General features: G+C 39.6%; 2 protein-coding genes across 2 annotated transcripts; one reads left to right on the top strand and one right to left on the bottom strand.

Moving 5' to 3' along the window:
* The first annotated feature begins 1054 nt into the window (after positions 1 to 1054).
* fut11 (fucosyltransferase 11) lies at positions 1055 to 6656 on the top strand. The gene is made up of 5 exons (XM_005795366.2): positions 1055 to 1131; positions 1370 to 1708; positions 3065 to 3445; positions 4719 to 5341; positions 5477 to 6656. The coding sequence occupies exons 2-5, from the start codon at positions 1370 to 1372 to the stop codon at positions 5625 to 5627; spliced, it is 1494 nt and encodes a 497-aa protein (XP_005795423.1). The 5' UTR covers positions 1055 to 1131; the 3' UTR covers positions 5628 to 6656.
* Positions 5667 to 25046, bottom strand: znf185 (zinc finger protein 185 with LIM domain). The gene is made up of 29 exons (XM_023328805.1): positions 24793 to 25046; positions 23879 to 23930; positions 22084 to 22204; positions 21884 to 21991; positions 21770 to 21799; positions 21038 to 21094; positions 20888 to 20935; positions 20721 to 20792; positions 20546 to 20626; positions 20344 to 20406; positions 20129 to 20227; positions 19393 to 19458; positions 19187 to 19258; positions 18820 to 18894; positions 18553 to 18627; positions 17926 to 17988; positions 16677 to 16727; positions 16524 to 16568; positions 16212 to 16268; positions 14262 to 14309; positions 13409 to 13969; positions 11989 to 12048; positions 11803 to 11865; positions 11406 to 11513; positions 10287 to 10349; positions 10140 to 10211; positions 9982 to 10044; positions 8553 to 8658; positions 5667 to 7219 (listed from the first exon to the last, which is right to left on the bottom strand). The coding sequence occupies exons 2-29, from the start codon at positions 23886 to 23888 to the stop codon at positions 7121 to 7123; spliced, it is 2436 nt and encodes an 811-aa protein (XP_023184573.1). The 5' UTR covers positions 23889 to 23930; positions 24793 to 25046; the 3' UTR covers positions 5667 to 7120.
* Positions 25047 to 26098: the final 1052 nt, after the last annotated feature.

The raw sequence follows: 26098 nt of genomic DNA, 5'->3' as shown, positions 1-26098 counted from the left end.
TTAGGATGCAAATGGCCCTGACATTGCAAAGTGTTTCCTGAGGAACCTTCTCTTAATCATTTTTCGCACCATTGGAACTAGTAAGTAAAGCTGTAATTGAAACATTGTGCATAGACTTTTAAACGATAAACACTGAAGACACCTGTCTGTGAGCTAAATGCTCGTCCGGTAGAAGTAACCAGAAATGTTTCAGTGAAACCTGTGCATACATGTGCAGACTACAAAGTCAAAACTGTTTCCTGCAGCATTTTTTTCAGTCAACTGAAACCAAGTCAAGCACGCTAAAATGTCAGGAGAACAAGGACGCTTGGCAGGCTGCATTCCAAAGAAAACATGACTGCCTGCAAAACAAATAAAGGCTCTTTGGTGGCATGTCCATACGTGACTTAATGACACTGAATCAGATAAGTTTACTAATTATATGTTAGTTAAAGTTTAAATGAAGACATGAGAAGTAAAGACAGACAGATAGGAAAGTTGACATGATTTTGTCTCCAAGTTAAAAAAAATTTAACATCTCATAAAAGGAACTCAAAGATCTAAAAGATGAAATAAATGCATGTTATGCTGTGGCTTAATCGTGTTGTCTGAAATGGGCGACACATTGAAACATTGGTTAGGAACAACTAATAGCAAGAAAGTGGTGGATTGGCTAAATGGGTTTATGTTGATCTATATCAGTTAATCTTTCTTGTTACATTTAAGGTATGTTTTAGCAGCAAGCTGTTAAAAGTCACTTTTTCTTTGTCTATTTGAACATAGACATTGTTTTAATATATATATTTTAATTCAAAATATTTTGGGGCAAATAGCATTTATTTGCCCCAAAATAACTTGTAGCTTGTACTGTTTGTATTTGTGACGTTTTATGTGTTGTGTTAATACCTGAACTCAATCATACTATTATATTTGCCTAATTTGCTAAATTTCACCATGACATGAAACACATAGCGAGTAAGTGTTGAGATTATCAACAAAAAAACTCAACAAGCTCGACTGATTCTGCGTTTGCTGCTGCTTTGATTTTGCTTGGCTGTAGGTGGCGCCAGAGGAGGGTAACATTTGAAGCGACGAGGAAGAGTCTGTTGTTACTGATGTTGGCGAATAATCCGTTAGGAGCGTTCATCAGAGGTATGTTTTGCTCTTAAGACAAATAAATATTTTATTTCTTACATATTTAGTATGCATTTTGAGTGTTTCATAGCGACATAAGTAAGAATGGCGTTATTGCTTCGATATATCTGGACAACTGGGAGGTTTGGTCCCATAGATGTTTACTTTGTTTTGCAAAGTTCATAACACATCATGATGTAGTAAACATGGAGGTGGGGGAACCTATATTTTATTATTTGTTTTAACCGTTCCGCAGATGGCAGGTAGGAGGAGGCTGCTGCCCTGCGTGGGTCTGGGGCTGCTCGCTGTCCTCTGCTGGGTGTGGGTCTCCTTCGCCTCTCTCTCTGGAGACCAGCTGCACCTGGACGTATTGGATGCGCCAGACCGAGGAGCCTTTCAGCCACAGAGCGCTTTGTCGGACATGGAGTTTGCCTCTGTCGCCTCATACAGAGGACCAGGGAACAGTGACCGCCGCAGCAAAAGGGAGCTGCCCATTCTCCTGTGGTGGAGCGGGGGACTTTTCCCACATTTCCCCGGTGACACTGAACGCGTCGACTGCGCCACGTCCTCCTGCTTGGTGACGAGCAATCGCAAGGTACAAGAGAGACCAACAGCTAAAGTTTTTCCTGGAAGTTTGGGCTTGAATACAGTGAATACAAAATACAGTGTTTCGCATTAGTATTAATACTCCTCCTACTTTATCACTCGTCGTCACTTTGGAACACTAAACTTCAAAGTATTTTATAAGAAGTATGTGATAGATTAACACAAGTAGATCAAAACTGATGCTTCTCTCCCTTTTTCCTTTTTAATAGAATCTGAAAAGTGTGGCGTACCTATGTGTTTACCCCCCTTTACTCTGATTTGTTTAATTTAAATCCACTCCCACCATTTTCTTTTAGATGTTGTCACCTTATGTGTAAATACAGTCCATTTGTGTGTGATTTAATCTCAGTCTAAATGCAGCAGTTCTGTAAATGCCGCAGAGGTTTTGTTAGAGAACAGCAGAATCGTGAAGAGCAGGCAGGTCAGGGATTGAGCTGGGGAGACGTTTAAAGCATAGATGGGTTATAAAACACTATCCAAAGCTTTCAATATCTCAATAAGGTGTTCAATCCCTGACCTGGAGAGGAAAAGAGTACAGCAGCACAGAACACCTACCAAAACATGGCCGTCTTAATTAAATGACAGGAATGGCTGTACGATAGCCAATCGTTAAATAAAGCCATGAAAATTTATGTTCAGACTCTCTATTCAATCTGACTTAGTTTGAGATCGTGGTCTCTTGAAATATAAACCCAGTAAAAACATAGCCCAAAACATTTGCGGCTGTAATTTCAGTGTGAGGTAGCTGGATGAAAATACCTGGGACAATTTATAGACTTCTACTTGTACAGACTTTGGAATTTTCTTCTGCTTTAAAAATTTTAACTTTTTTCTGTTGGTCTAGGTCACGTGTGACAATTCAAATCCGGCCCACCATACGTTTTTACATGGTCCTCCAAGCTATAGTGGGATTCATATGTAGAACCTTCAAGATAACAGTTATGTGCTGAAATACTATTTTATCAATCAAATCAAAGCGGTTTTCTCAAAGCGGTAATTTATCTTAATTACGTTACTGTGAAACATGTTTTTATTACTTGATTTTAAAATATAAAGAAAGCTATTTATAAATATATTATATAATATATATTATATATATTATATTACCTATACTTTCTGCTATAACTGGCCCTTTGAGAACTTTTGTGATCTTGATATGGTCAAAATGAAAGTGAGTTTGACGCCCCTGGTCAATGTGCAATACAGCACATTGAAATTTCCGGTTTTAGCATCTTAAACAGTACCAGAAGTTCAAGATTATAAGACTTCTGCAAGGCACTGTGTATATGCGTACATTTATAATAATTATTGTTACCCTGTTTCATCTCGACTTGTTCTTGAAAAGGTCCAGTTGTACAAGAGGACAGCATCCATCATCTTTTACGGGACAGACTTCAGGGCATACGAGGCGCCACTTCCTCGCCTGCGCCACCAAACCTGGGCACTTTTCCACGAGGAGTCACCAATGAACAACTACATCCTCTCTCACGGACCTGGAATCCGGCTGTTTAATTACACGGCCACATTTCGCAGGGAGTCAGACTACCCCCTGACCCTGCAGTGGCTGCCCTCCCTGGAGTACCTGCTGGAGCCTGTGGCTGTGTCTCTGGAGGAGAAGAACCGCCTCAGGAGGGAGGGCTTGGCTCCAGTTCTTTACATGCAGTCTCACTGTGACGTGCCGTCAGACAGAGACCGATACGTTCACGAACTCATGAAGTACATCGAGGTACAGTGCTTGGCAGGAGCTTTTGTTTCTGCTTTAATTATAATGACTGAGATATTGGGGGTAAATTCAGACATATGAGAGAATAACAGCATTGTTACAGCATCATTGATGACAAAAATATACAGACACTGTCTTCTATTGATTAACTGCACATTGATATGCCATTTAGATGCTCAGGAATCATTTGCAAATGTTCTATATATGTTGATGTAATGCGTTTCTATTAAGTAGCCTGAAGGGTTTTTGTTTAGTTGTTATTAAACTGCACCCGAAGTTAGTTTTGGTTTCATTAGCCCTTAATGCAGCATTAGTGCTCCATCTGGGAACAGAAAGATGTACTATATTATCTGGAAGCAGTTTATAGGTCAGCACAACCTTTTGAGTCAAAAATCACATTAACTCTCATTGATGTTGCCAGGCAGATTTTTCCTCACTGCTCAGTTTCAGATTGTCCGGACTTGATATTCTCTGCAGTTAGATGAAAAATATATGTTCATCTCTGTTTGCTGGCTTCAAAAAAACATGCTCAGCATCAGAACCATTTTATTGTTGTCCCTCTAGGGAAATTGTCTTTGCAGCAAGGTGGGGAAAAAAATTAAAACACAGTCACACAACAACACTGGCAAAATAGTAAAAAACAAATCTTTGAATTATCAGTACAAATGTCAATAACGCAGACTGAATGACTAGATCTGACCCAATCACATTTAAAACTGATCAGTATAATGGCCTGTCTAACAAGAGTCTTTGGTGGTTCTTGATTTGGGCTTCCTGAATCTCTTCCCAGATGGTAGGAGCTTAAATTCACCATGAAGCGGATGACTTGGAGAGTGAGGAATGTCCTCTGCCTCTTGTAGGACTCTCTCTAAAAAAGGTTTCTGTTAAATCAGATAATCTAACTAACATGTTTAAAGTAGAATGTTAAAAGTCAATTAGCAAAGGTCGGTCTCATGATTTCATTTGTCTTGTGTCATGAGTAATTTATTTTGAGAGGAGTTCCTATGCAGTCCAGAAGTGTGGAAGTCGATTAGTGTTTCGAGCTCTAGATAGGGCTGAAAAAAAAAAACAAGAGTAGATTTGGAAAATATTTCTATTTCTTGCTTTGCCTATTCTGTAAAATCCATCCATCCTCTTCCTCTCTTTCTGTACATTTTTCACAAGTTCCATAAATAGAGCCTGAGTTTGGAAAAGTTTGCTATTTTGCCATGATAAATGTGTCCTGACTGCTTCTTCTCATCTCTCGCTTCCATCCTTCTCTCCTTCTCGTCTTTAGGTGGACTCTTATGGGAAATGCTTGAACAACAGGCCCCTACCGGAACACCTGGAGGACACGGCCACCGCTACTGGCGAGGAACCCGGATTCATGAATTTTGTCGCACGCTACAAGTTCCACCTGGCGCTGGAGAATGGCGTGTGTCCAGATTACATGACGGAGAAGCTGTGGCGGCCCCTCCATCAGGGCTGCGTGCCCGTCTACCGAGGCTCCCCGGTGGTGGCTGACTGGATGCCCAACGACCACTCTGTCGTAATTATAGATAGCTTTCCCTCTCCCAAAGCTCTCGCTGACTTTCTCAAGCGTCTGGATGAGAACGATGATGAATATGTTAGATATTTAGAGTTCAAGGACCCCAGAAGGATTACTAACACTCGCTTGCTGGAGGGCTTGGACTCCCGTGAGTGGGGAGTTAACGACATGAGCAAGCCTAACTACTTAAATGGATTTGAATGTTATGTTTGTGAGCAGGAGAATGCCCGATTGGCTGCAGAGAGGGCATATAGGAAAGCCCCCCAAAAAACCCAACCTCCTCAGGGTAAAATGGCCAGCAACTCCCACATGGGTTGCCCACTGCCCAGCCCAGGGTACGGAGACATCAAAGACCTGCCTGCAGATGACGGGTGAGTAGGGGTTAAATCGCTGACTGTGCCAGGTGGGAATACCGCCTGCTCTGTCAACCCGAGGGGAGAGAAATCGTTTTATTGTCTAATTGAGCCTCTGAAATTAGCCTAATCTGTTTGCATATCTGTCTGCAGATGGTTGCAAATATGGCCGCAGGATTACTGGCAGAGCCTCGACCAGGCCGAGGGGCTGGAGTCCCTGATAAGACACAACGAGTCGGACCCCTCTCTGCTGTGGAAGCACATCCAAAACATAGCTGTGAGCAGAGCCAGAGGGAAACACTGACACAGGCTCGGAAACAAACAGAGCGTGGCGCCCGTCCAGCTCTGCAGGGGGGCCCATATTACGAGTCCCCTCTGTTTAAATGACGGATTGACTCGTGGTTACACAACTGAGCCAGAAAACCGTTATATTTGTGGATTATGGCGTCTTACAAAAGTATCCCAACCCCTGGAGCTTGTTCACATTTTGTGACATTACAACCAAAACCTGAATGTGTATTATCAGGATTTCATGTGAAGTTTTTTTTTAAATGGATGGAAAATGATGCATGGTTTACAAATAGACAGGCAAATGCATTCAGTCCCCTGAAATGAATACTAGAATCATCTCAATCAGCTTCAAGTCATTTGCACATCCAGGGACAGATTTTGCATGACTTTTGCAATTAGTCGGAGCTCATATTGAACGTATAGCACCTATGGTCAGTGATTGTATGATTCACTGATGTATACAGTTGGAATATCGCAAAAATATGAATGGAAAAATGTAAAGGGTTAGAAATACTTTTCCAAGGTGGGTTTTTGTGTACACCATAACAGGTTTTAATTTTCTATTCAATGTGACGCTTGGGCAAAGGGATGCTTTAAGGACATTACCATATTTTCTCTGCTTTGAGGAATACGCAGGAAATGCTCTATGTGCAGCTGGTGCAGAGAGGCAAATGCTCCTGGAAAGCTCCCATTTTTCTCTGGACTGGAGCTGAGCCAAGGGGAACTGTCCTGTTCACCCAAGGAGATCTGCCTAACTGTGTGTGAAGACCATCAAGGCAGCAGCCAGTGGACTGCTTGTGCTTCTTTAAAGTTAATCTGCATGTGGCCAATGGCTATTAGCCAGTCACATTTATGCGAACAGCTACTAGAAGTGACAGTGCGAGGAAGAGGAGAGTTTGAGAAATGCAACATTACAAGCGGAAACCTCTGCACTAGCGGTTGTTCTCAAAAGCAAATCTACTCTGAATTTTTATGATAAATACTTTATATTATTACCCAGACCTTGTTGTTGCAACACACTAAACTCCTTTGTGCAATAATACTCATTCTGGAGTGTGTTTTCAAGCACACTACTTTTGTAAGATGTTTATACCAGGATTTTGTAAGTCATTTTATTTTGTTAGCAATGCATCGTACATTTCAACACACTATTTTGTATCGAGATGAGTAAAATAAGCAAAAAGATTTTTAAAAATAGCGAGCCTTCTATATCAAATTACATTGTCCAAGCCCACCTGATATTGTGAATCTTTACATAAAAAACATATAAAACACATCCTTCATTGTAACTGACACACAAACATATTTCATCCCCCCAAAAAATAGACTGTTCAACATGACTATCATACTGACAATTCCACTTTCTTTTTTTTTTATGACTTTAAAATGTGTTACAGCAAAGTAAGAAAGAAATCGGTGCAAACTTCAGAGCAGTTCTCACTTATTATGCAAATGAACATGAATGAGCGGGGACAAGGATAAGGAGGTGATGAAAAGCTCCGAGGATTAAATAACGGTGGCGTAACAGCTCTCGCAGTGGACCTTTTTCTTGTGCAGGAACATACTGTGGAGAAGGTCTCCCATAGGCCTACTGCACACATCACACTGTGAATTAAAAAAAAAAAGAGCATAATCTTAGGCGATGTTCCAAGGAAAATTACCTCTTTATACTGTTTAACAAATCTTTAACAGTGAATGAAAGCATTGAAGCCTTAAAAACCAGTTGAAGACATTCATGTGTTGGAACGCAGCATGAAAAATATTCAAAGAAACCATTTTATTGGAATGAAAACATTTGTCAAAAATGCAATTCATATTGCGCAACACCTCCAGATAAATTCATCTTTAATACCACACTGACATTGTTTGAAAAATAAAACTTTTTGCATAATTAAGTGTGGAAACATGTTAAGAAATAATAAGTTTTGGGGGTTTTTTTGTACAAAGTCAGAGTCATATTTGTTGGCACTCCTGCTGGTAAAACTCTGTGCAACTCAGCTTTTGTCAATACACAGCACTTACTCTTTTCTAACACTCGGAGCAAATAAAGAGGGATCTTTGACCATTTCTCTGTGACCAAACATATTAGATGGTTCTAACTTACCCTTTATTTTCAACGCATAAGTTCTCTACAGAATTTCGTCTGGGGTCTGGGATGGCCATGGTAAATGGTTCATTTAGTGTCTAGTGAACAATTTCTGCGTTGCTTTGGCCGTATTTTGCTGAAAGATGGTCTTTAAAAGAGTTCGAGTTCATGATGCTTTGAACTGTAACAATGTTAGCTGGGCCTTTGCAAGAGAAACAAACCCACAGCACCAGAGATCCTCCACCATGCTTTACAGTGTGGAGGAGGTGCTTTTGAACAGAGTTATTGTTTATTTCAGCCTAGACCCAACTTGAATATTTGTTGCTGCAAAGCTCGTAGTGTATTTTTTAGTTTCTTCAAACCAAAAGATACACTCCATTTAATGTCCCAGAAGAGATTAGCAAACTCTGCCTGTTTGTAACTGTAATGGTGGGAAGGTAAATGTGTCTTTCCGGCAACCAGTTTGCTTCTAGATAGCATCTAGTGGTTGCTATGGAGACCTGGAGGCCTCAAGGTGTCACTCTTTGCTGCACCCTGGTGGGCAATAGCTAATAGAAATGAAACTGCATCATAGTACCTCAAGGAAGCAGGAAGTCGTCATTGCTCATTACAATTTATGGTGGCATAGATCAAGTTAGAAAAGCAAAGTTACACTTATTTTATAGGAGTTGTTATGAGTTGCCAATAATGTGACCTAAGGCATCTGCTCACACTAAAGGTTGGATTTTTATATATTTTCCAAACTACTGCAATAAAAGATGAATTAATATCAACGACTTTACACATCTTTACCGGGAATGTCAATAGGTCCAGAGAGTGCTATTAAAAAATCCACAAATGGAGGCCATTTACCTTGAAGCACTCAGGGTGGCAGTTAATATTGAGATGCTCGATGCTGATCTTGGCATCGTTGCCCACCTGCTTTCCGCAGTACGTGCAGGTGGACGACAGGGAGACCCTGGAGGGAAACAGCAATTAGAACAATTTAGGCTGATCTCCTTTAATACGTGTAAATAATCCTCTGATGTCCCCATTCAGTCCCTGAAATTAGCTGAACGAGATGACTTCCTGGAATTTCTGCCCCGCCGCTCACACATGTCTCATTGCGTCAGAAGTGGAAAAATAAACAGGCAGGAGGAGACGGACCTTTAGCTTAAACTGGATTTTGTCTCAGTGCGTGGATTAAGTGATGTAGAGGTTACCGAGAGGTTGCTGTTAAGTAACATGACGCTCTGTTTGAACAAGATCAGCCAGAGTGGCCTCATGTAAAGAAAAGCAAACACGCTCAAAGGTGAAAACAAGCAGCTTGAAGCACTTAAAAAGAGAGTTTTAGAGTTGCAAGTGGCATATTGAGGTAGAGAAGGAGAAGTATAGCAATTGAAGTGTGAAATAAATGCACTCTTAGGTAAATATGTAAAATTCTCACAAAAACTCAGCATACAGTGAATCTCACAAATGTAGACAACCCCTGTAAAAAGCAATGGCTTTCTTACAAAAAATGAGACCATGATGGATAATTTCCACCTTTAACCTGACATTAATCCTGTACAATTCAACTTAAAAACAAGCAAAGCTGTTAGGGGGTTAATGTATATAAAAACAATAGCTGCAATGCCATGAGTGTGGAAGTGTGCACACCATTAAACTAATACTTTGTTAGAGCATCTTTTGAGTCAACTAAACTACTAAAAGTCAATTAATTGACAGCATATGAAATGCTTCGAGAGACGGATATTAAATATTCATTAGCACTTCATAACTAGTAAGGGCTGTACACAATTCTGTAAAATATCTACATGTGGGCATTTTTATTTTTTGGAGTGCATCACATGGAGACAAACATGCTGTTATTGTGTGTTGATAATTCTAGTTAATACCAAAACAAATAGCATTTCCTTCTCTTTACGGACTTGCAAAAAGAAAGCTCTCAACCCGGTATGACATTATTCTTCACTCCTACTTCCGAGACAAATCTGACACAGTTTTGTTCAATAGTATATATATAAAATGCTGTGGAATTTTATTTTTCTTTCTGCAAACTATGGCTTTACCTAAAGGAGGCAAATAAATGTCATAAATAAAACCTACTAGGTAAACCTACTAGGATAGGTGTACTTTATCTCGTTTGAATTGAGCAGAAATTATGTCACGTTAGAGGTGGAAAAAGTCTGGAAATGAATTATGACGGTTTATGTTCAATTTTAACAGGGATGTGTGTATAGACCCCCTCTACACTCTCAAGTCTAGGTGCATGAAAAAGGTTTATGTGCCGGAGTTTTACCTAGTGTAGCTGGAAGGGCTGCTGTACGAGTAACTGATGGAGCTTGATGCAAAATCATCTGACCTACAGGAAAAGAACAAAATGTACCATCATCTAAGCAACACTGATTAATGTTTTTATATGACTGCTTCAACAAATCAACAAATAATCGGTCTTACCCATTGAGTGGGTCGCTGAGATTGAGCAAATGCTCGCTTGCGTCGACATACTCCTTCACATACACAAAAGGCCTAAAGCAGAAAGTAACTTAATATGGGTGCAAATTTTAACTTCAAGTTAAGCTTCCACTCTGGAGAGATTCTCACTTTTTGCTTTCCGGTTCCGGTTCCGGTGTTGGGACCCGTCGCTCTTCCACTACCACAGCTGGCCTGCAGACGGAGAGCACAAACCTTCGTGTCATCTTTCACACACAGATGACAGGAGCGTGAAGGGTTATGGGACCCGTCATAAGACGGGGTCCTTCACCTTTTTTTTTTCCACCACTGCCTGTTAATGACAGTCATTCATTGGGCTCAGATTTGACAGTATGACGACTCCAATGCATGTCACCAATTTGACATGTGGTGGCCCGATGATTAGAGAGAGGGAGCCAAATGAGGGCAGACTGAAAGGCAATGGGAATGCCGCTCTGATTGTAGAATGTCATAAATAGAGCTGATAGATCTGTTAAAACAGGACTTGCAGGTACGTGTATAGCCTGAGTAAAGTGTTCAGGGTCTGCGTTCCCACAGGGATTTAGCGCAAATCAATTTAGCTTAAACAGCTGTGTTACCAAAATCAATGGAAGTAGGAGAACACAAGCAGGAATCTTAAATAGACCACAGTGCCAGGAAAATTCATAGTTCTTGAACGCCTTCACATTTTGTCATAATACAACCCCAAACCTTAGTGGGATATTTGTGTGGAATATGGGAGGTCAAATGGAGGTAAGAACAACCCACATTTTTACAAAGATTTGTAGATAAAACCTGAAAAATGTGTAATTCCTTGGTTGTGGGAATGTCTGCCAGCTATTCAAGTCTGGAGACTAACGTTCTTCTTCGAGTGAGACAGGATGAAGAGCTTCTGTCAACAGGTATGTTCAAGATTTGCTTGTGGTTCTCAGTTAGATTAAGGTCTGAACTTTTTAACAACCCTGTCAGCAATGCAGAACAACAAAATGCAACATGTTCAATGTTTAGCATGATGTTATATTATTGTATTGAAGCATTATCCTTGACTTGTCTGCTGTGTTACTTGGTTGTCATGACGCTATTTGTTCATCGATGTTCTCTAAATAACTAATGAGGCTTTAACAGCACAACTGTACCTATCTATGCTAAGAGAAAATAATGAAAATTATGCACTCTGATAAGATTATCTCTAATATGAATTGATTTCTCTAGATTGGAGCAAAAATACAGCTGAATAAAAAAAAAAAGTACCGTTCTTCCTCCTCTACTTCCTCCTCATCGCCATCTCCCGTCCCAGTGGAGATGGTATAAACAGTGGGGGACGTCCATTTATCCCAAGGGGAGTCATTCTCAGTGGACCTGGAGCACAAACAAGCATGTAGAAGTAACATGAGCGGATGGTGTATTCACACTGTACATTTATTAAAAAGCAGAGTTGCTGGAGGCTAGACATGTTTGCAACAGCTGTGAGGGGAAGGTAGTAACAAATATCTGACCTATTTTCATCAGCATCAGTGCCCAATAACTTCCACCTCAGAGAGTAAATGCTGTAAAAGCCCAGCTCCTCCACCGCAGTGAAAGGAAACGAGGTTACGGGGATAAAAGGAGCCAATGTGCACCTGGAGCTCCTAATAAAGCGACAACTTACTTTCTCTCAAACATGATCACTGTCTGCTGATCTCCAGCCTTGTCCTCTGTCTTGGCTTCTTGGCTGAGAGGGGGAGACAGACAGACATTGAAAGGCTTTTAGCTGGTAATGGACACAGATCAAAGGGGAGAATAAATGAAGAATAGTGGAGCGTGAGCTGCGCGCAAAACAAAAAAGTGTGTTCACCTCTCCACTGTGCTTGTCTCATGAGGGATTTCCCATGTGGTGGTCCATGAACCCTCAGAGCTGGAGAAAATATTTAATATTAAAAATAAGTCTTAGGTCTGCACTTTGAGGAGTCTTTTTTTAACACATGAACATGAATGTGTTCATGTGTTAACACATTCATGTTCATGTGTATATGAACATGAACATGTACAGGGTGTACATCATGTGCTTTGATGTACGCCCTTGTATTGCAGCTCTAGCTGCCTGGTTGGGGTGATTGTCTTGTTGGAGAGTGAAACTCCAACCTCAAGTCATTTGCAGTTTTTATTTCCTGGATTATCTTTAACCATCTTCCTGTAATCGCTCATCTGCTTCCTTGATGAAAACAGTATTTCCACACCATGATGGTGCCACCATCATGTTTCACAGTGTGGATTGTGTTCAAGAAGATGTGTGCAGTGTCATTTTTTTCACCGTAGTGTTTAATTCTGCTTTGACATTATTCTATTACCTCACTTATGCAAAATTCTACTCTTGATTTTCCTTTGGTTGTCATAAGGTTGTTTGTTCATCAGTGTTCTTAAAGTAACCTCTGAGGCTTTAACGGAACAGGAGTAGTTATACTAAAATGAAATTATAAAAGTTATTCTGTATGAATTATTAGATTGCATCTAATTGAAATTAATTACGCTTGATTTTATTCAGGGCCAGCAGAATAAAATGGGGGAGAAAACTGCCGAAAGCAAATCACCTGTTCCAGATTTTTATTTGTCAGGAATTTCCAAAATTATGTATGAGTTTGCCACAAAATTATGGGGTACTTTGTGTTGGACTACCTACCACATAAAATGTAAATAATTTGTGGTTATAATATAACCAAAAACATGATCAAGTTAAACAAGTACTTATGCAAGTCACTAAAGCTAAATTCAGATCTTTAATTCAATTTGGATTCCTTAACTTGATTACATAACGTATTCCAGCTGAGGTACAGCAAATCAGGCCTGCATGCAGCATCACATGCTAAGAATTTAGATAGAAATAAAAGACACAAAGTTCCAAAGAAGATAAGTTTAAGATAAACATCTAGTGAAAGAACTCTTTCATTATAAAGTCTGACACTAATAAGATCATAAACTAACTGATCTCCCTGGAAAGTGACTAAAAAAAACATATTAAACTGTCGTCATCGGCCACAGCTGTCAATAAGTGTGGACACAATTCAGCGAGGATGAAATCTGTAGATTTTATAAGGCGATGATGAAGCAGATCTCTGTCTCTATTCACCAGGTCTTCACTGTTTTGATATATGAAGGAACGTTACCTTGCTTTCAGGTGTGTTTTAAGGTTCAGTTATTGACATACATTGAATTTTGAGATACTGCTTCAAAACGGGGCTTTAATGTGTTCTCTCTTATTTCAATCTTAATAAACATACCTTTCTTCGTCTTTGTCCTCATCCTCTTCTGTCATCTCATCTTCCTGTTCTTCCTTAGACTCCTCTTCCTCTTCTACTTTCTCCTTTTCCTCCTTATCCTCTTTTTTCTCTTCTACTTTCTGACCTTCCTCATCCTCTTTTACTTTCTCCTCCTCCTTATCATCCTCTTCCTCGTCTACTTTCCCCTGCTCATTCTCCTCTTCTTCTACTTTCTCGTCTTCCTCTTGTACTTTGTCCTCCTCCTCATTCTCCTCATCCTCTTCTACTTTCTCCTCCTCCTCGTTCTCCTCTTCCTTTTGTACTTTGTCCTCCTCTTCATTCTCCTCTTTCTCTTCTACTTTCTCCTCCTCCTCATTCTCCTCATCCTCTTCTACTTTGTCCTCCTCATTCTCCCCTTCTACTTTCTCCTCCTGGAGAAAGAAGAGGTGGAGTTGTTTCTCCACCACATTGACCAGCTCTTCCTCTTCCACTTTCTCCTCTTCCTCCCCATTGTTCTTAGGCTCCTCTTTGCTTGGAATTATCTTCAAGATGACTTGTTCAACTCCCACTGGTGTTATGGTCCTGGAACACAAACAAGGATGTAAAAGTAACAAGAGTCTATGGCATATTCACTCTGTACATTTATTTTAATAAAAGCAGAGCAGAGTTACTGGAGGCTGGACCTCTTTGTCACAGCTATGAAGGGAATGTAGTAACAAATATCTGACTTATTTCCTTAATCACCTCTGCCCAATAACTTCCAACTCAGAGAGTAAATAGTAAAAAAAAAGAAAAAAAAAGGTTGTAATATAAACAAGGTTAAAAGGGGAAAAAATTGTCAATGTGCAACTGAGGTTCTTTATAAATTACTCACGGTTTCGCTTCGTTGGGACATGAGCAGAGTATTTCTGGTACTGCTACACTGAAAAAAGGAAACAGACATACATTGAAAGATTTTTTTGATGGTATTGAACACAAAATAATGGAGCAAGTGTCTTTGCATCAGAAAGTTCCAGAAGCAGAACATTTAGAGAATTGTTGATATAAGCAAAATCGGACAACAGTGAACAGAGAACAAGTGCTGGTGGCTTCTCCTGCTGCTCTGCATTTACGTCTAGAGTCAGGACCTGGGCATGAAAAGGCTTCAAACCCAACTTATAACTTTTATCAAAAAATATATGCTTTTTTTTTTACAAATTTGTTAAAACTGTTACATGTTGCGAAAGTATAGTGTGAGACAGATGATCTGTGGAAAAAGTCGAGCTCCTCTGTCTTCTCCCAGTGCTAATTGCAGAAATACACCACTCAGTCACAAATAACCAACCAGAGTCAGGAGCAGTGTCTTAGCGCTGTCAATCAATCTTGTGTGCACGCCGCTCACATCCTGCCCCTTGCTCTCTGCTAAGTTACAGTTGGTTCACCACAACAGAGCCTGAAATGACTGCTCAGACTAGTTAGCATGGCCACTGATGACGACGCATAAACTGTTTTCATGGAACAGTAAGTTGTTTCTCCACCACACTGAGCAGCACATACACAAGGTTGATTGGCAGTGCTAAGACAATCCTCCTGGTTCAGATTCATTGTTTTTTTACTGGGAACGGTGTATTTCTGCAGATGACAACAGTAGAAGTGAGAAAAGATGAAGGAGATTGATTTTTTTCACAGATTATCTGTCATGACATAATGACAGTTTTTAAAAAATATGTAAAAAAGTTGTTTTTTTTTACTAAAGTTAGATACATGAAGCTATAAAGGGATCGTTCAGAATTGCTCATGTTTTGTTTTAAGGTTGTACACAATTATCATTGTAGGTGTAGTAACTTTCTGGGTGGTTTTTTTATATAAATTAAGATTATTTGGTCAATCATAATAAAGGCAACGCCAATCTGAAAGGCACCAAGACGTCTACCATCTCAAAACAAGTTCAACAAACAATACTTGATCAACCTCTAAACCATCAGAAAGTTTGCACTGGGGATAACAGGCGATGGAGGTAGGAAGTAATGATTTTCCTGGGTGAAAAAAATGTATAGAGAATAAAAAGTATTATTGGATAGTTAAGAAAACTTCAAAATTGTCAATTTTAACTTCTGATTTAACAGGCCACATTCAATTAAGTCACGACTTTTAAGTATGCCCTGCCAATTAAAAAGGATGTTTTTGTACTATTTTGTGTGTGTGTTTCAAGATGGTGATGCTCAAAGAAATTTTAATTTTAGACTGGGACGTGTGTTAAAATATTTCACAGTCACTGTTTTAGATCAGTTCCTGGAGCTAAACATCTGTTCCTTTCCTCTTCCATTGTTCAGCCACAGACATATTACACGATCATAAACCTTTTGGCATCGTTATTGTTACTGCTCACGCAACACACAACTCTACAGAAAACAATAGAGAGAAAGCAAAACTACACAAATGGATAATAAATGCATATTGGGCATGTCCTCTATATTACAATAAATGTAGTTATTGATTATTTATTATAGAGCTGCAGGTGAAGCTTAAACTTTTAATAATAGGGGGAAGAAAACATTATTTTCCTTGTGTTAGTACTATAATCTGCTGACTAAATTGCACCTTACCACTGACACAATAAAGAAAAGGCTAAACCATACAAAAATGTTGTAAGTGAAATAACAGATAGATACGAAGCGTTAATTCAATAAAAAATAATCCATCAGAGCACAAGACAGCCAAAGCTGAAGTCTTCAGATGTTCATCTTCATGCTTTTACTGGTCCAAAACCGACAGATAATTAAAGACGAAAGTTAAACAAAAAAATGGAAAACAGAAGTAATAAATAATGAGATTGAACATTTACTGGTAATCAAGCACTTCTGGACTTGGACATTCCCTCGTCTCCTCTGTTGCTGCTGAACTGAAAGACAAAATGTAAAATGGACAAGGGTTACCCACTGCTAATGGATCATATTAATGGTGGAAGCTGTGGTGAATATACTGTATGTGCAGCACTTCAGAGTGATTGGTGCCACTTGTGAATAACGATGATTACATTAGGAGCAGCAGACGCAGCAAAGAAGACATTGTGAGGAAGCAACATGATAGTGTCAGAGCAACAAGCAGAGGTTAGAGGAGGAGAAAGAGGGAGGGATTTGGAAAATCTTTCCTGTACCTGTTGATGGAAACATCAGCGGAGGGCTCAAACAGGTCAGGGGGGCTGCAATAGGAGGAAAGTGGCTCATAATCAGAAACTGCTGCATTATGCATGCCGAGATGCTATCTGGCTGGCTGGAAGACAGTCACAGTGCCAAACCAATATGATTACCTGTTATGGGATGCAGTCCCTATCGGATTTGGATCAAACGGATCAGCCGAGCTGAAAAACAATTTCACACTGATTTCACTCTCAATTGTCAGCACGGCCCTGTCTGGTGTCTGAGGAATTCTGATCACATTGACTCATAATGGAAAGATTCAATGCAGCTTGAATGGTAAACAGAAATAGAGAGCGGACACAGGGCCAAACTCAATCGGAATCAGAATCAGGGGTGTCTTTATCAAATGGAAATCTTCATTCAAATTTATACTACCCACTTCAGCAATGTGAGAAAGTGAGATATTTCTCACTAAGTGTTCTGGTATACTATCTTGTATAAATATTCAGTAAAAATCTGCATTTTTGTCATTTTCCAACACCAAACTTCTGCAATGTATTATATTGACATTGTATGTCATACACTAAGACTATACCTATATATATGTATCTATATATAACTATCTATATATATATAAAGTATATATATTTTATGTGAAGAATCTGAAAAGTGTGGCATGCATTTGTGTTCATCATCCTCTGATTTAATACTTTGTAGAATAATATTTCTACCACCTTTACACATCTAGATAAAATTTTTACCAAATGTTTTTGCCAAATTGCTCTTTTTCAGATTTGATTGACTGTCTATGCTCCTACTGAAGTAACGTATCCCCACAGCATGATGCTGCCTAACTTAGCTGACTTGAGCTAAGTGGCTCCTGAATGTGGGTAGTTGCCCTGGACTTTATTTAGGAGTGTTAGGGTAAAGGAGGCTAATGATGTTTCACAATTATACTCTACGTACTTTGTGTTTGTCTATCACATCAATTTCTGATGAATTATGAAAAGTTCAAGGGGTGAATAAAATTGTTCTCTTGGCTTGGTGATAGGAAGACAGAATTATAGAAGACAGAGAGGAATCTATGGCAAGATGGGAACAAAAAAACAGGGCAAGTAAAGGTTACTGTTGCTGTTCTCATACACTATTTACAGTGTTACTCCATTAGGAAAGCTTGAAATCCACTGAACTATTTAACAAGCATGGAGACTGTCTGAATATGTTTTTTCTCCTTCTTCTTTCCATGAGCGCTCTTTGTCAGGAATAACCACAGCTTTGGTCGTTACAGTGTTGTGACTGTGGGGCCAACGCTGCAGACAGAGTCGGTATAAATCATTACGTTGCATATCGTGCTTCTTCGAGGGAGCAGCTCTGCACAGATAGATAATTGTTTAAGAGCAGCCTGTCATCTCCCGCTACCTTTGTGTTTCCACGGCTGTCTCATCCGTCTGCTTCTCCTCCTCCTGCTGCTGCATGCTGAGGCTGGTGGAAAGACAAAAACAAAAGCAGAAATACTAATCAGCACGGAGTGCTCTTTTCTATTTCCAGACGCGTGTGCAGATAAAAATGAAGGCTTTTAAAGTTTCAAAGTCGTTTCATTCAGGAATCGGAGGCTGTTTGGTTCTGCCACGGAGCAGTGGATTAATCTTCGGGTTTGTGATAAAAATGAATCTCATAAATCAGGGTTGCTTGTCTCCTTTATGTGTGGTAATAAAAAGAAACTACTGACACAAGAGGAGGGCAAAGATGGGAAGAGTGAGCTGTCACATCGGGCTTTTCTCACCTGCATGGTTCTGTGTTCACTATAATGACACAGAGCCACGAGATTCAGGGTGTCAGAGGTCTGTGGAGGACTAGACTCACTCTGCAGGCATTACACAGAAAAGTCCAAAGTGGGGAAGAGTTTTAGAACTTTATCGAGGTGAGTTAAGGTGATGCTTTGCTAGTTGCTAACAAAGCAACTACAGATTTACAACTGAGGAGAAACTAATTCTTCAAATGAGCACGGATTAGCAGTTTGAGGGGATAAAGAGCCTTTTCCTGTACCTGCCAAGTCCAGTGAGTAGATCCTGACTCCAGCGTCCCGGGCTGGATGGAACAGGCTCCGCTGGTTCTTCTGGACTGCAGAATAAGAAAGCAAGAAGTTGATGAACAAAGAGGGGTTTAGGGATTCAGATTGGGGGTGTTTATAGCTCATACAGGCAATTTGAGACAGATGAGAGACTTTATGTGAAGTCCAACAGTGCCACCTTATGGATAACATTCAAAAATTCTTCTTAATTGCAAAATGAGAAAGAATATTTTTTAACGAACCCATCACTGAAACCCAGGAGATCGCCTGTTATTGGTTTGCTATCTCTGGGTGCTGTATCTGGCTCCTGTTCAACACTGCAGAGAGGAAGAGGCAGAACAAAAAAGAACAAAAAAAACCAAACAGATCAGCATGTTATTAAAGCACCTGGTTTGGCAAGAAAGCCCAGAAACATCTCTTTATTAAATATGTTTGTACTGCGTTTAATCAAATGTAATTTAGGACAGTCATGTCTCATGTTTAAGGCACCAAAAATGGAGATGTGTGTTCTGTAATTACTCTGAAGTGAACACAGTGGAAATCAGAGCACATTTGTGTTCCTGCCAGCCACGCTACAGCCCAACTGAGGCGGTTATTGATTTTGTTTACCTGTCCTCTGGGGTGGGACTGTCCATCGGGCTTTCTTCTTCCTCTGCCAGCTCTTGCTTGTTGTTCTCAGCGCTGCAAGGAGAACAAAGTCACGATCAAATAGTGTAGTGTTGGGGCCTTTGGGCAACAATGTTAAACTGAGAGAGCCTTATTTTTTTGTCTGATAATGTGTAGGACTTGCTTTTGTATTGTTTTTCAGTAAATACCTGCTAGGGTTTGTGTCCAAAGAAATGAGGGTGTCGGACAAGGCCGCAATTGTGTCAATACTGGAGCTGTGGACGTAGATACATGCGAAAAAGATGAAATATAGGTTAATTTCCATTCAAAAATGTGAAAGAATAAGGCATACACAAACTTGAAATCACATCGAGCGCAGTAGATGTGATTGCAATAATAAAAACAGTAATAAAAAAGGGACAAATTTCACAAATGTTTTAAGAAATGTTGCATTAGATAACCTTTTTTTATGCACTTGATATGTTAAAACTAACAAAAACTGATCACAATTAGATGTTTCTCTACTTTTCCAGCTAATGCATGAGATGCTGAGACAATCACATTCAGTTCTGAGGACGAGGGCTCAGAACTGAAGACCACTTTGGGCTGAAGAGATTAACTACTGAGCTCTACTAAGAAATAGAGAAAGAAAGGGAAGGATTTTCATTTTTCTTTTTTTCTTGCTAGTTCAACAAAAGTTTATGTTTTTCTGCAAAAGTTCTCTGGGATCCAGCAAAAAGTTTAATGTAAGAGTGCGGACTTCCCTATAGCCTGCAACCAGAAACTTGGATCTTAAATAACTTAAATAAAATTGCTCTTGCTAAGGTTGTGTCATCACACTCAATTGGATAAGGAGGAAGATTTTTCAACATTTTATGTTTACTAGCCAACAGTTTTGCCTTATTTAAGGTCATCAGTAAACATGAAACATGAAACGAGACTCACGCTGTCTGCGGTTTGGGTGCAGGAGCAGAGGCAGCAGATGTGGGAGAAACAGCAGGGGATGGTTCCACCGTGCTGTCGGCATCATCAAAAATCTCCACCCTGCATACACACACACACACACACAGAGACGTGTAAATAATAAAATGTAGAAATTTGAGAAGAAGCTTTGTTTCTTTTTGGCTCCAGAATCAAACACAATATAAAGAAACTCAAACCTTTTAGCCACAAATGAAGGACTGCTGGTGGCCAAAGAAGTGTCAGGTGGTGTATCTTTAGTCCTGAAGATTTTAGAAACAAACGCTTAGAATAAATAAGATTTCTACAAAGCAAATTGGGATGGATTGGAAACATAACCACTTCCAGAATCAGGTTAAAGTTCATTATACCCATTAGAGATATGACCTAAATGATACATACTCATATAACTTAGCAGCAGACATAACATAGGATCGCTTTCTCTCTGCTTTTGTCTTCATAACATGTAGGGCGGCCTCCGTCCTGCACAGTAAAACAATGTGATATTACTCAGAATGTTTTTTTGTTGGGTTTTTTTTTCTGGGCACATGGCTTCTCAGTGGGAGCGGAGTCTCACCGTCTCTCCTGCTCCTCAAAGCTGAGCTGGCCCTCGGGGTTCTCTGAAGTGTTTCTCACAATGTGAGGGGCTCTACGGAGCAGAAGCACAAACACAAACCGCATGAAAAACATAACATTCTCAGCGAGATGCAGGCAATTATCTGGAAGTCTTATTCATACACTTACATCCTCTTGTAGGTCTCTGAAGGCCTTTTAGTGAATGTTTTTGGTATGCTGAGAAAAAATAATAATAATAATAATTTACATGCAAAAATGTGGTTTTCAGATCTCACTGTGCAATTAAACCTGCTGTTTTCAAAGGGAAGATGCTTTTACCTTGTGCCATTATATGATGGAGTTGAAACAGGCGTTTCTAGTTTAGTAAAAACACCTCTGAAGGTAAAAGGAACAAAGAATGTTATTAGCATTATTTTTGCCACATCCCAACATTAATTAGATTATTACTAAAAACAAATATATTTGAAGGTAGATGGCTTGCATTTGTAATAAAACAGTGGGCCTCCACCAACTTGGAGTCTGACACCTCAACCACTCTTCCTCCAGATTCTGGGACTTTGAATTCCAATAAAAATAGAAAACTTAATTTAGAAGAGGACACTTTAAGTTCTCTTTTACCCTTAGCTCATCTAAGGTACATATGTAGTTTTTAATTTAGGATTTTCTTAACTTAAGAAATGTAGAGCTTGTAGTCCATAACCTGGACCATTTCTCTACCACGTTTTCCCTCCATTCAACTTTCCATTAATTTAATTAGTTTCTTAAGCAGTGACCTCTTGTGACCTACTCCAACAACAGTGTATACCATAACATTTCTGTTCTGTTCTTTTTTAATTAGTTTTAAATGTATAATTCTGGAAATAATGAATCCGTATGAGATACATTTGTTTTTAATTATTCAACTGAAATAAGCAACATTTTCAATTGTATTCTCATGTTTTGAGTCTGCTTTTGATTAAGATAAAAAAACTAAAAACTTTGATTTCGTTTTTGACCTTTTTTCTTTTCTGTTTTTTTAAAGAAGTGGATCACAGTGAGTGTCTCTCCTACCTGATCAAATATCCTTGTGTTGCTGGTTTACTGGAAATCAAGACAGGAATTTCATAAAATAAAAGTGACAATTTTTAAAGTAAACCTGCAACTTTATTCAAAATACAGTTTTACCTCTCACTGTCAGACTTTACTGGTGGCGGCGTGGACATTACTGGTGAGGAAACTGGGCTTGTTTCAATGGGAGTTCCGTTCAAACGCCTGTCTCTAACTTCTGCCAACCTGCACAGATTGCACAGAGAATTTAGTTGTGTCTCTTCGAGTGACTGGGCAGCTGATGAGATGGACAGGACTCTTTGAAACATGTGCTTTACCATGGCTTTTCCTCCTCCTGAGTTTCAGCCTGAGGTTCATCTTGGCGCTGCAGCCAGCTGCCGTCTCCCTTCAGCTTTGTTCGTACTTTGATGGTGCGAAGCACAGATGCTCGGTCTCCCTCTGGGACACAAACAGGAGCACACACACACAAACGTGACCAAGCGTTGCAAAGTGTGTTATTGTTATTACACTTTAAAAGTGGTGAGCTTATGAACATGAGATAAACAAGGTTAATTGCAAATGCAAATCCTAAAACTGATTATTAGTTTAAACCTAAGTTCCAAAAGTAAATGAATTTTTTTTATTTCAACTAAGGGATCTTAAAGAGTAGCTTGAATTTAACAGATTTGGAAACAATTCAAAATGGAAAAGACAAGAGAGCATTCAAGTTTCCTGGAGTATATGTTTGTTGATGTTTGTTGATAAACTTGAAGGATTCAAATATATCTTGCTACCAAGGACAGAAAGGAGCGTGGTAAGAGAGGTAACAAAAAAATCTTTAAAGCACCCTTAAAGCACTCTTTCGCAGCAGAGAAGTGCTGCAAAGAGTTTGGCTTTATACACAATTTTACGGGGAGTTCCATCAACGCTGTATATTAGTCCGAATTGTGACTCGAAAAATAAATTCATTAACTATGGCTGCCACGCACAGAAAATATTAAAGTTTCAGGAAACTATTTTTCAGCCCTTTTCACTGTTTGGTCTCATTAAACTAGTGGCACAAATAAAAATAAAATAAATTATCTATTTGTGAATATGTTAGTTTAGTGCTTAATCACATAAAATAGAGTGAAATAGAATATACTTATCTTGTATTTCTAGTTTTGGATAGTGCAACAATTAGGAAATCCCAATGGTTTTCCAACAAGCAGTGAGACTACACTCGGGTCGGGGGTGACTCCATTCCCAGGTCCAAGCTCCAATTTCCAAAATGCGTTAAACATATATTTTGAGCAATATATCACCGCCTTGCTTGCATAATTATGTTGTTAATCATTCCTAGTTTGTCATTTTCTTTAGCTGACCAATCAAAATAGGCCCTTCCTTCCAGGAAATAGTTTATAAAAGACAAATGAGAGAACAGAAGGGTTTAAACAAAGTTATAAGTGGAATGTCTACCACTGTCCTTTTCAGCTTGACCCACCATTACAATTATCCCATCATACAGAGTGGCAGACGTCTCACTGTAGTTTTGACATAGATAGATGTTAAAGTGGCAAGATTACCTTTAAGTTTAAATGTTTCAAGGTCACACTTCAAATAAAGGGTTACAACATTAGCAAAGTAAAACAATGGCTTCTTCTTTTGTTCTGAAAATGTATGGCCTTAATAACTGTTTTAAGAAGTTTGATGTTTTGTGGCATGATAAAATGGTTGCTATTGTAAAGCTGTGGAGTAAATAACACTGCATGCTACTTTCTGGTGTAAAATGAACAACTGCAGGGAAGCTGCTTACGAAAAAAGGAAACAGTGAAAGAGAAAATGGGAATTCAGCCAAAATGTGACTATGGGCGATGACTTAATGAGCAATTAATATATTAAACCTATTAACATTTAGTGTCAATTTATTGATTTTCAAACTACATTCATGTTCAGGTTGAAAGTCAAAAAACTATAGGCCCTTTAAACCTTTAGGGACAAGTGAAGGGGTGTAGCCCTCATATTATTTTACAGGGTACATGAATTCTTAATATGCTAAATCATAACAGCTCAGTATAGAGGGATGATAACATCAGCTATTATTGTAAGAAGTACATGGTATCATAATTAGATCACATTAATTAGTCTTCTCACCGCTTGACATGTTTCTTCTGGTGGGATCTCTGTGCTTTCCCCTACAGGCAACCTGAAAAATACATCAGTAAGAAACCTCATGAAGAGAAAGTGTATGATCAGCAAACAGCTCCTTATCTTAGAATTAGCATATTTTCAAATGGTTGTTCCTATGGTATGTTCCCTCTCCAAAAGCCTGTCAGAAATTCCTCATTCTCATCCTTCAAGCATGCAGGTCATCCTGTCCTGCCACATTTCAAGAGAAAAATACTTCAATTGCCTACATAACAATTGAAACACACAAATAACCATCTTCTTACATCACCAGCTCGGAGTAACGTCTCATTTCATTAAAGATGGATTTTGGTTGCTTATTTCCAAATTAGTCGATCCCACAATTTATTTAGGATCAGAAAAAAAAGTTGATCTGAGGTAAAATTCCTTGGGTATTATTACAAAAAAACCCGAAAACACAGTTCGGTGACTGTTTCCTTATCTCGAAGCGGGCCATAGTTTATGCAAAACTGAAAGGGGGGGTGGGATTTTTCAAAAATGGGAATGCAAATATTAACAGCTAAAACGCCTGAGGTTTTTAATTTAGCCCTTACAGAGCAACATCCCTCAGATAAATGTATCAGAGGGATGTTGTCCTGAATAAAAAGTGACTCTAAATGGAGAAAGGATTTTTATTCTGGCAGTACACACACATGATAAATCATTAATGAAACACAGCAGCTTTTAAAGGAAAGCGTTAAAGACGAGAGTCAACTGAGCTGACATGTAAAAATAAGTGGGCAAACAGTGATAATCATCAGTTTAAGCAGGCAAACATTCCCTCCATGTGACGAATCGACCTTCTGATGACAAAAATTGTTAAGATTATCTGTTAAATAACGTTATAAACAAGCCAGATAGTTCATAGTGAGAGTACATACCTGTCCAACCCTTATGTCCAACAGGGCACTCTTCACACAGCTGAGTGTAGCCGAAGTGAGCAGTAGAAAACTCTTTCGTCCCTGACAGGTGTCTCAGCAAACTAGCAAACAGGTACGGGTGTGAGCTCTAACAAGCCCAGCCAGTCGAGGAAGGTGGATGTGGGGTGGAGCAGTGCGTGTGGGAGCGTGCAGGCGTGTGTGTGTGTGTGTGTGTGTGGTAGAGGTTGCTAAGAACTGATTTTCTTTGTTTACCACATCTGTGCTTTGTTCTAGAAAGTCTGCAAGCATGTACCTGTCGCGCAGGTGGATGATGATCAGTTCGTCATCATGAGCAAAAGGCAACAGGGAACAAGAGGAGGATGAGGACAAGGTGCAGAGCGTGCCACACATAAATGAGGCGGGTGGCAGCCGCGTCTCCTGTGGGGAATGCTCGTGTCACGCTCAGTGGGCAGGAAAAGCCGGGAAGCAAACACACATCATTAAAACAAAATCAAGAACAGCGCGAAGAGCTGAGCCGAGAAAACAAAAACATTAAGACTTGATTTATGGTGACATCTTCTGTAACATCTTGAACTCCTGTTTTATATTTAAAATACAAACCCTGAAGGTTCTTTTTTGGCATTTTGCTCTGGGATTGTAAAGGTCAGGCTTTGATAGTGGGCCACAGAGCGTATTGTAAACAGACTGTTTACTCAGACTGACTGACTGACTGAGTTGATGTTTGTTTAAGAGAAAGGCAAGAAAAATGAGTTCACGTTTTCTGCAAATGTCATGCAATTTCTTCAACAGATGAAAACAGCCACAGCATGAAAATCAGCAAAATCCCCGCCAGTAAGCGGCCAAGATAAACAACATCCCATTAGATCCATATTTTCACAAAACCTTCTGAAATCAGAGCGGAGCTCTTCACGGATTTCACAACGTGTCACAGAAACGGGGCAGGAAGAGGAGATTTTATCCGAGAGCCAAGGTTTCACTCTGGTTAGCAGAGTATCTAAGTGGATTATCCTCCTTCTTTCCTTTAAACACCAAACCAGTCAGACGGCCTTGGCCTTCAGCTCCGACTTCACCAATGAATCATTAGGGTGCTGCTGGCACAAAATTAAAATGAGAATGCAAAGTATCTGAACTTAACCCCCACCTCTGTTTCACCACACCAACAATTGGAATTGCAACAATGTCGCGGCTGAAGTGATCGGAAACCTGTGAAGTAAGTGGAGAATGTGACTCGGGTTTTCAATCACAACGAGGATCCCCACTGATTGTGACTTGATTGTTTTCAGGCTTCATGCCTTCGCAACGATCA

Source organism: Xiphophorus maculatus, chromosome 23 (assembly GCF_002775205.1).
Source record: "Xiphophorus maculatus strain JP 163 A chromosome 23, X_maculatus-5.0-male, whole genome shotgun sequence".
NCBI lineage: Eukaryota > Metazoa > Chordata > Actinopteri > Cyprinodontiformes > Poeciliidae > Xiphophorus > Xiphophorus maculatus.
The sequence above is the reverse complement of the archived record's forward strand: the minus strand, read 5'-3'. Positions and strand labels throughout refer to the sequence as shown.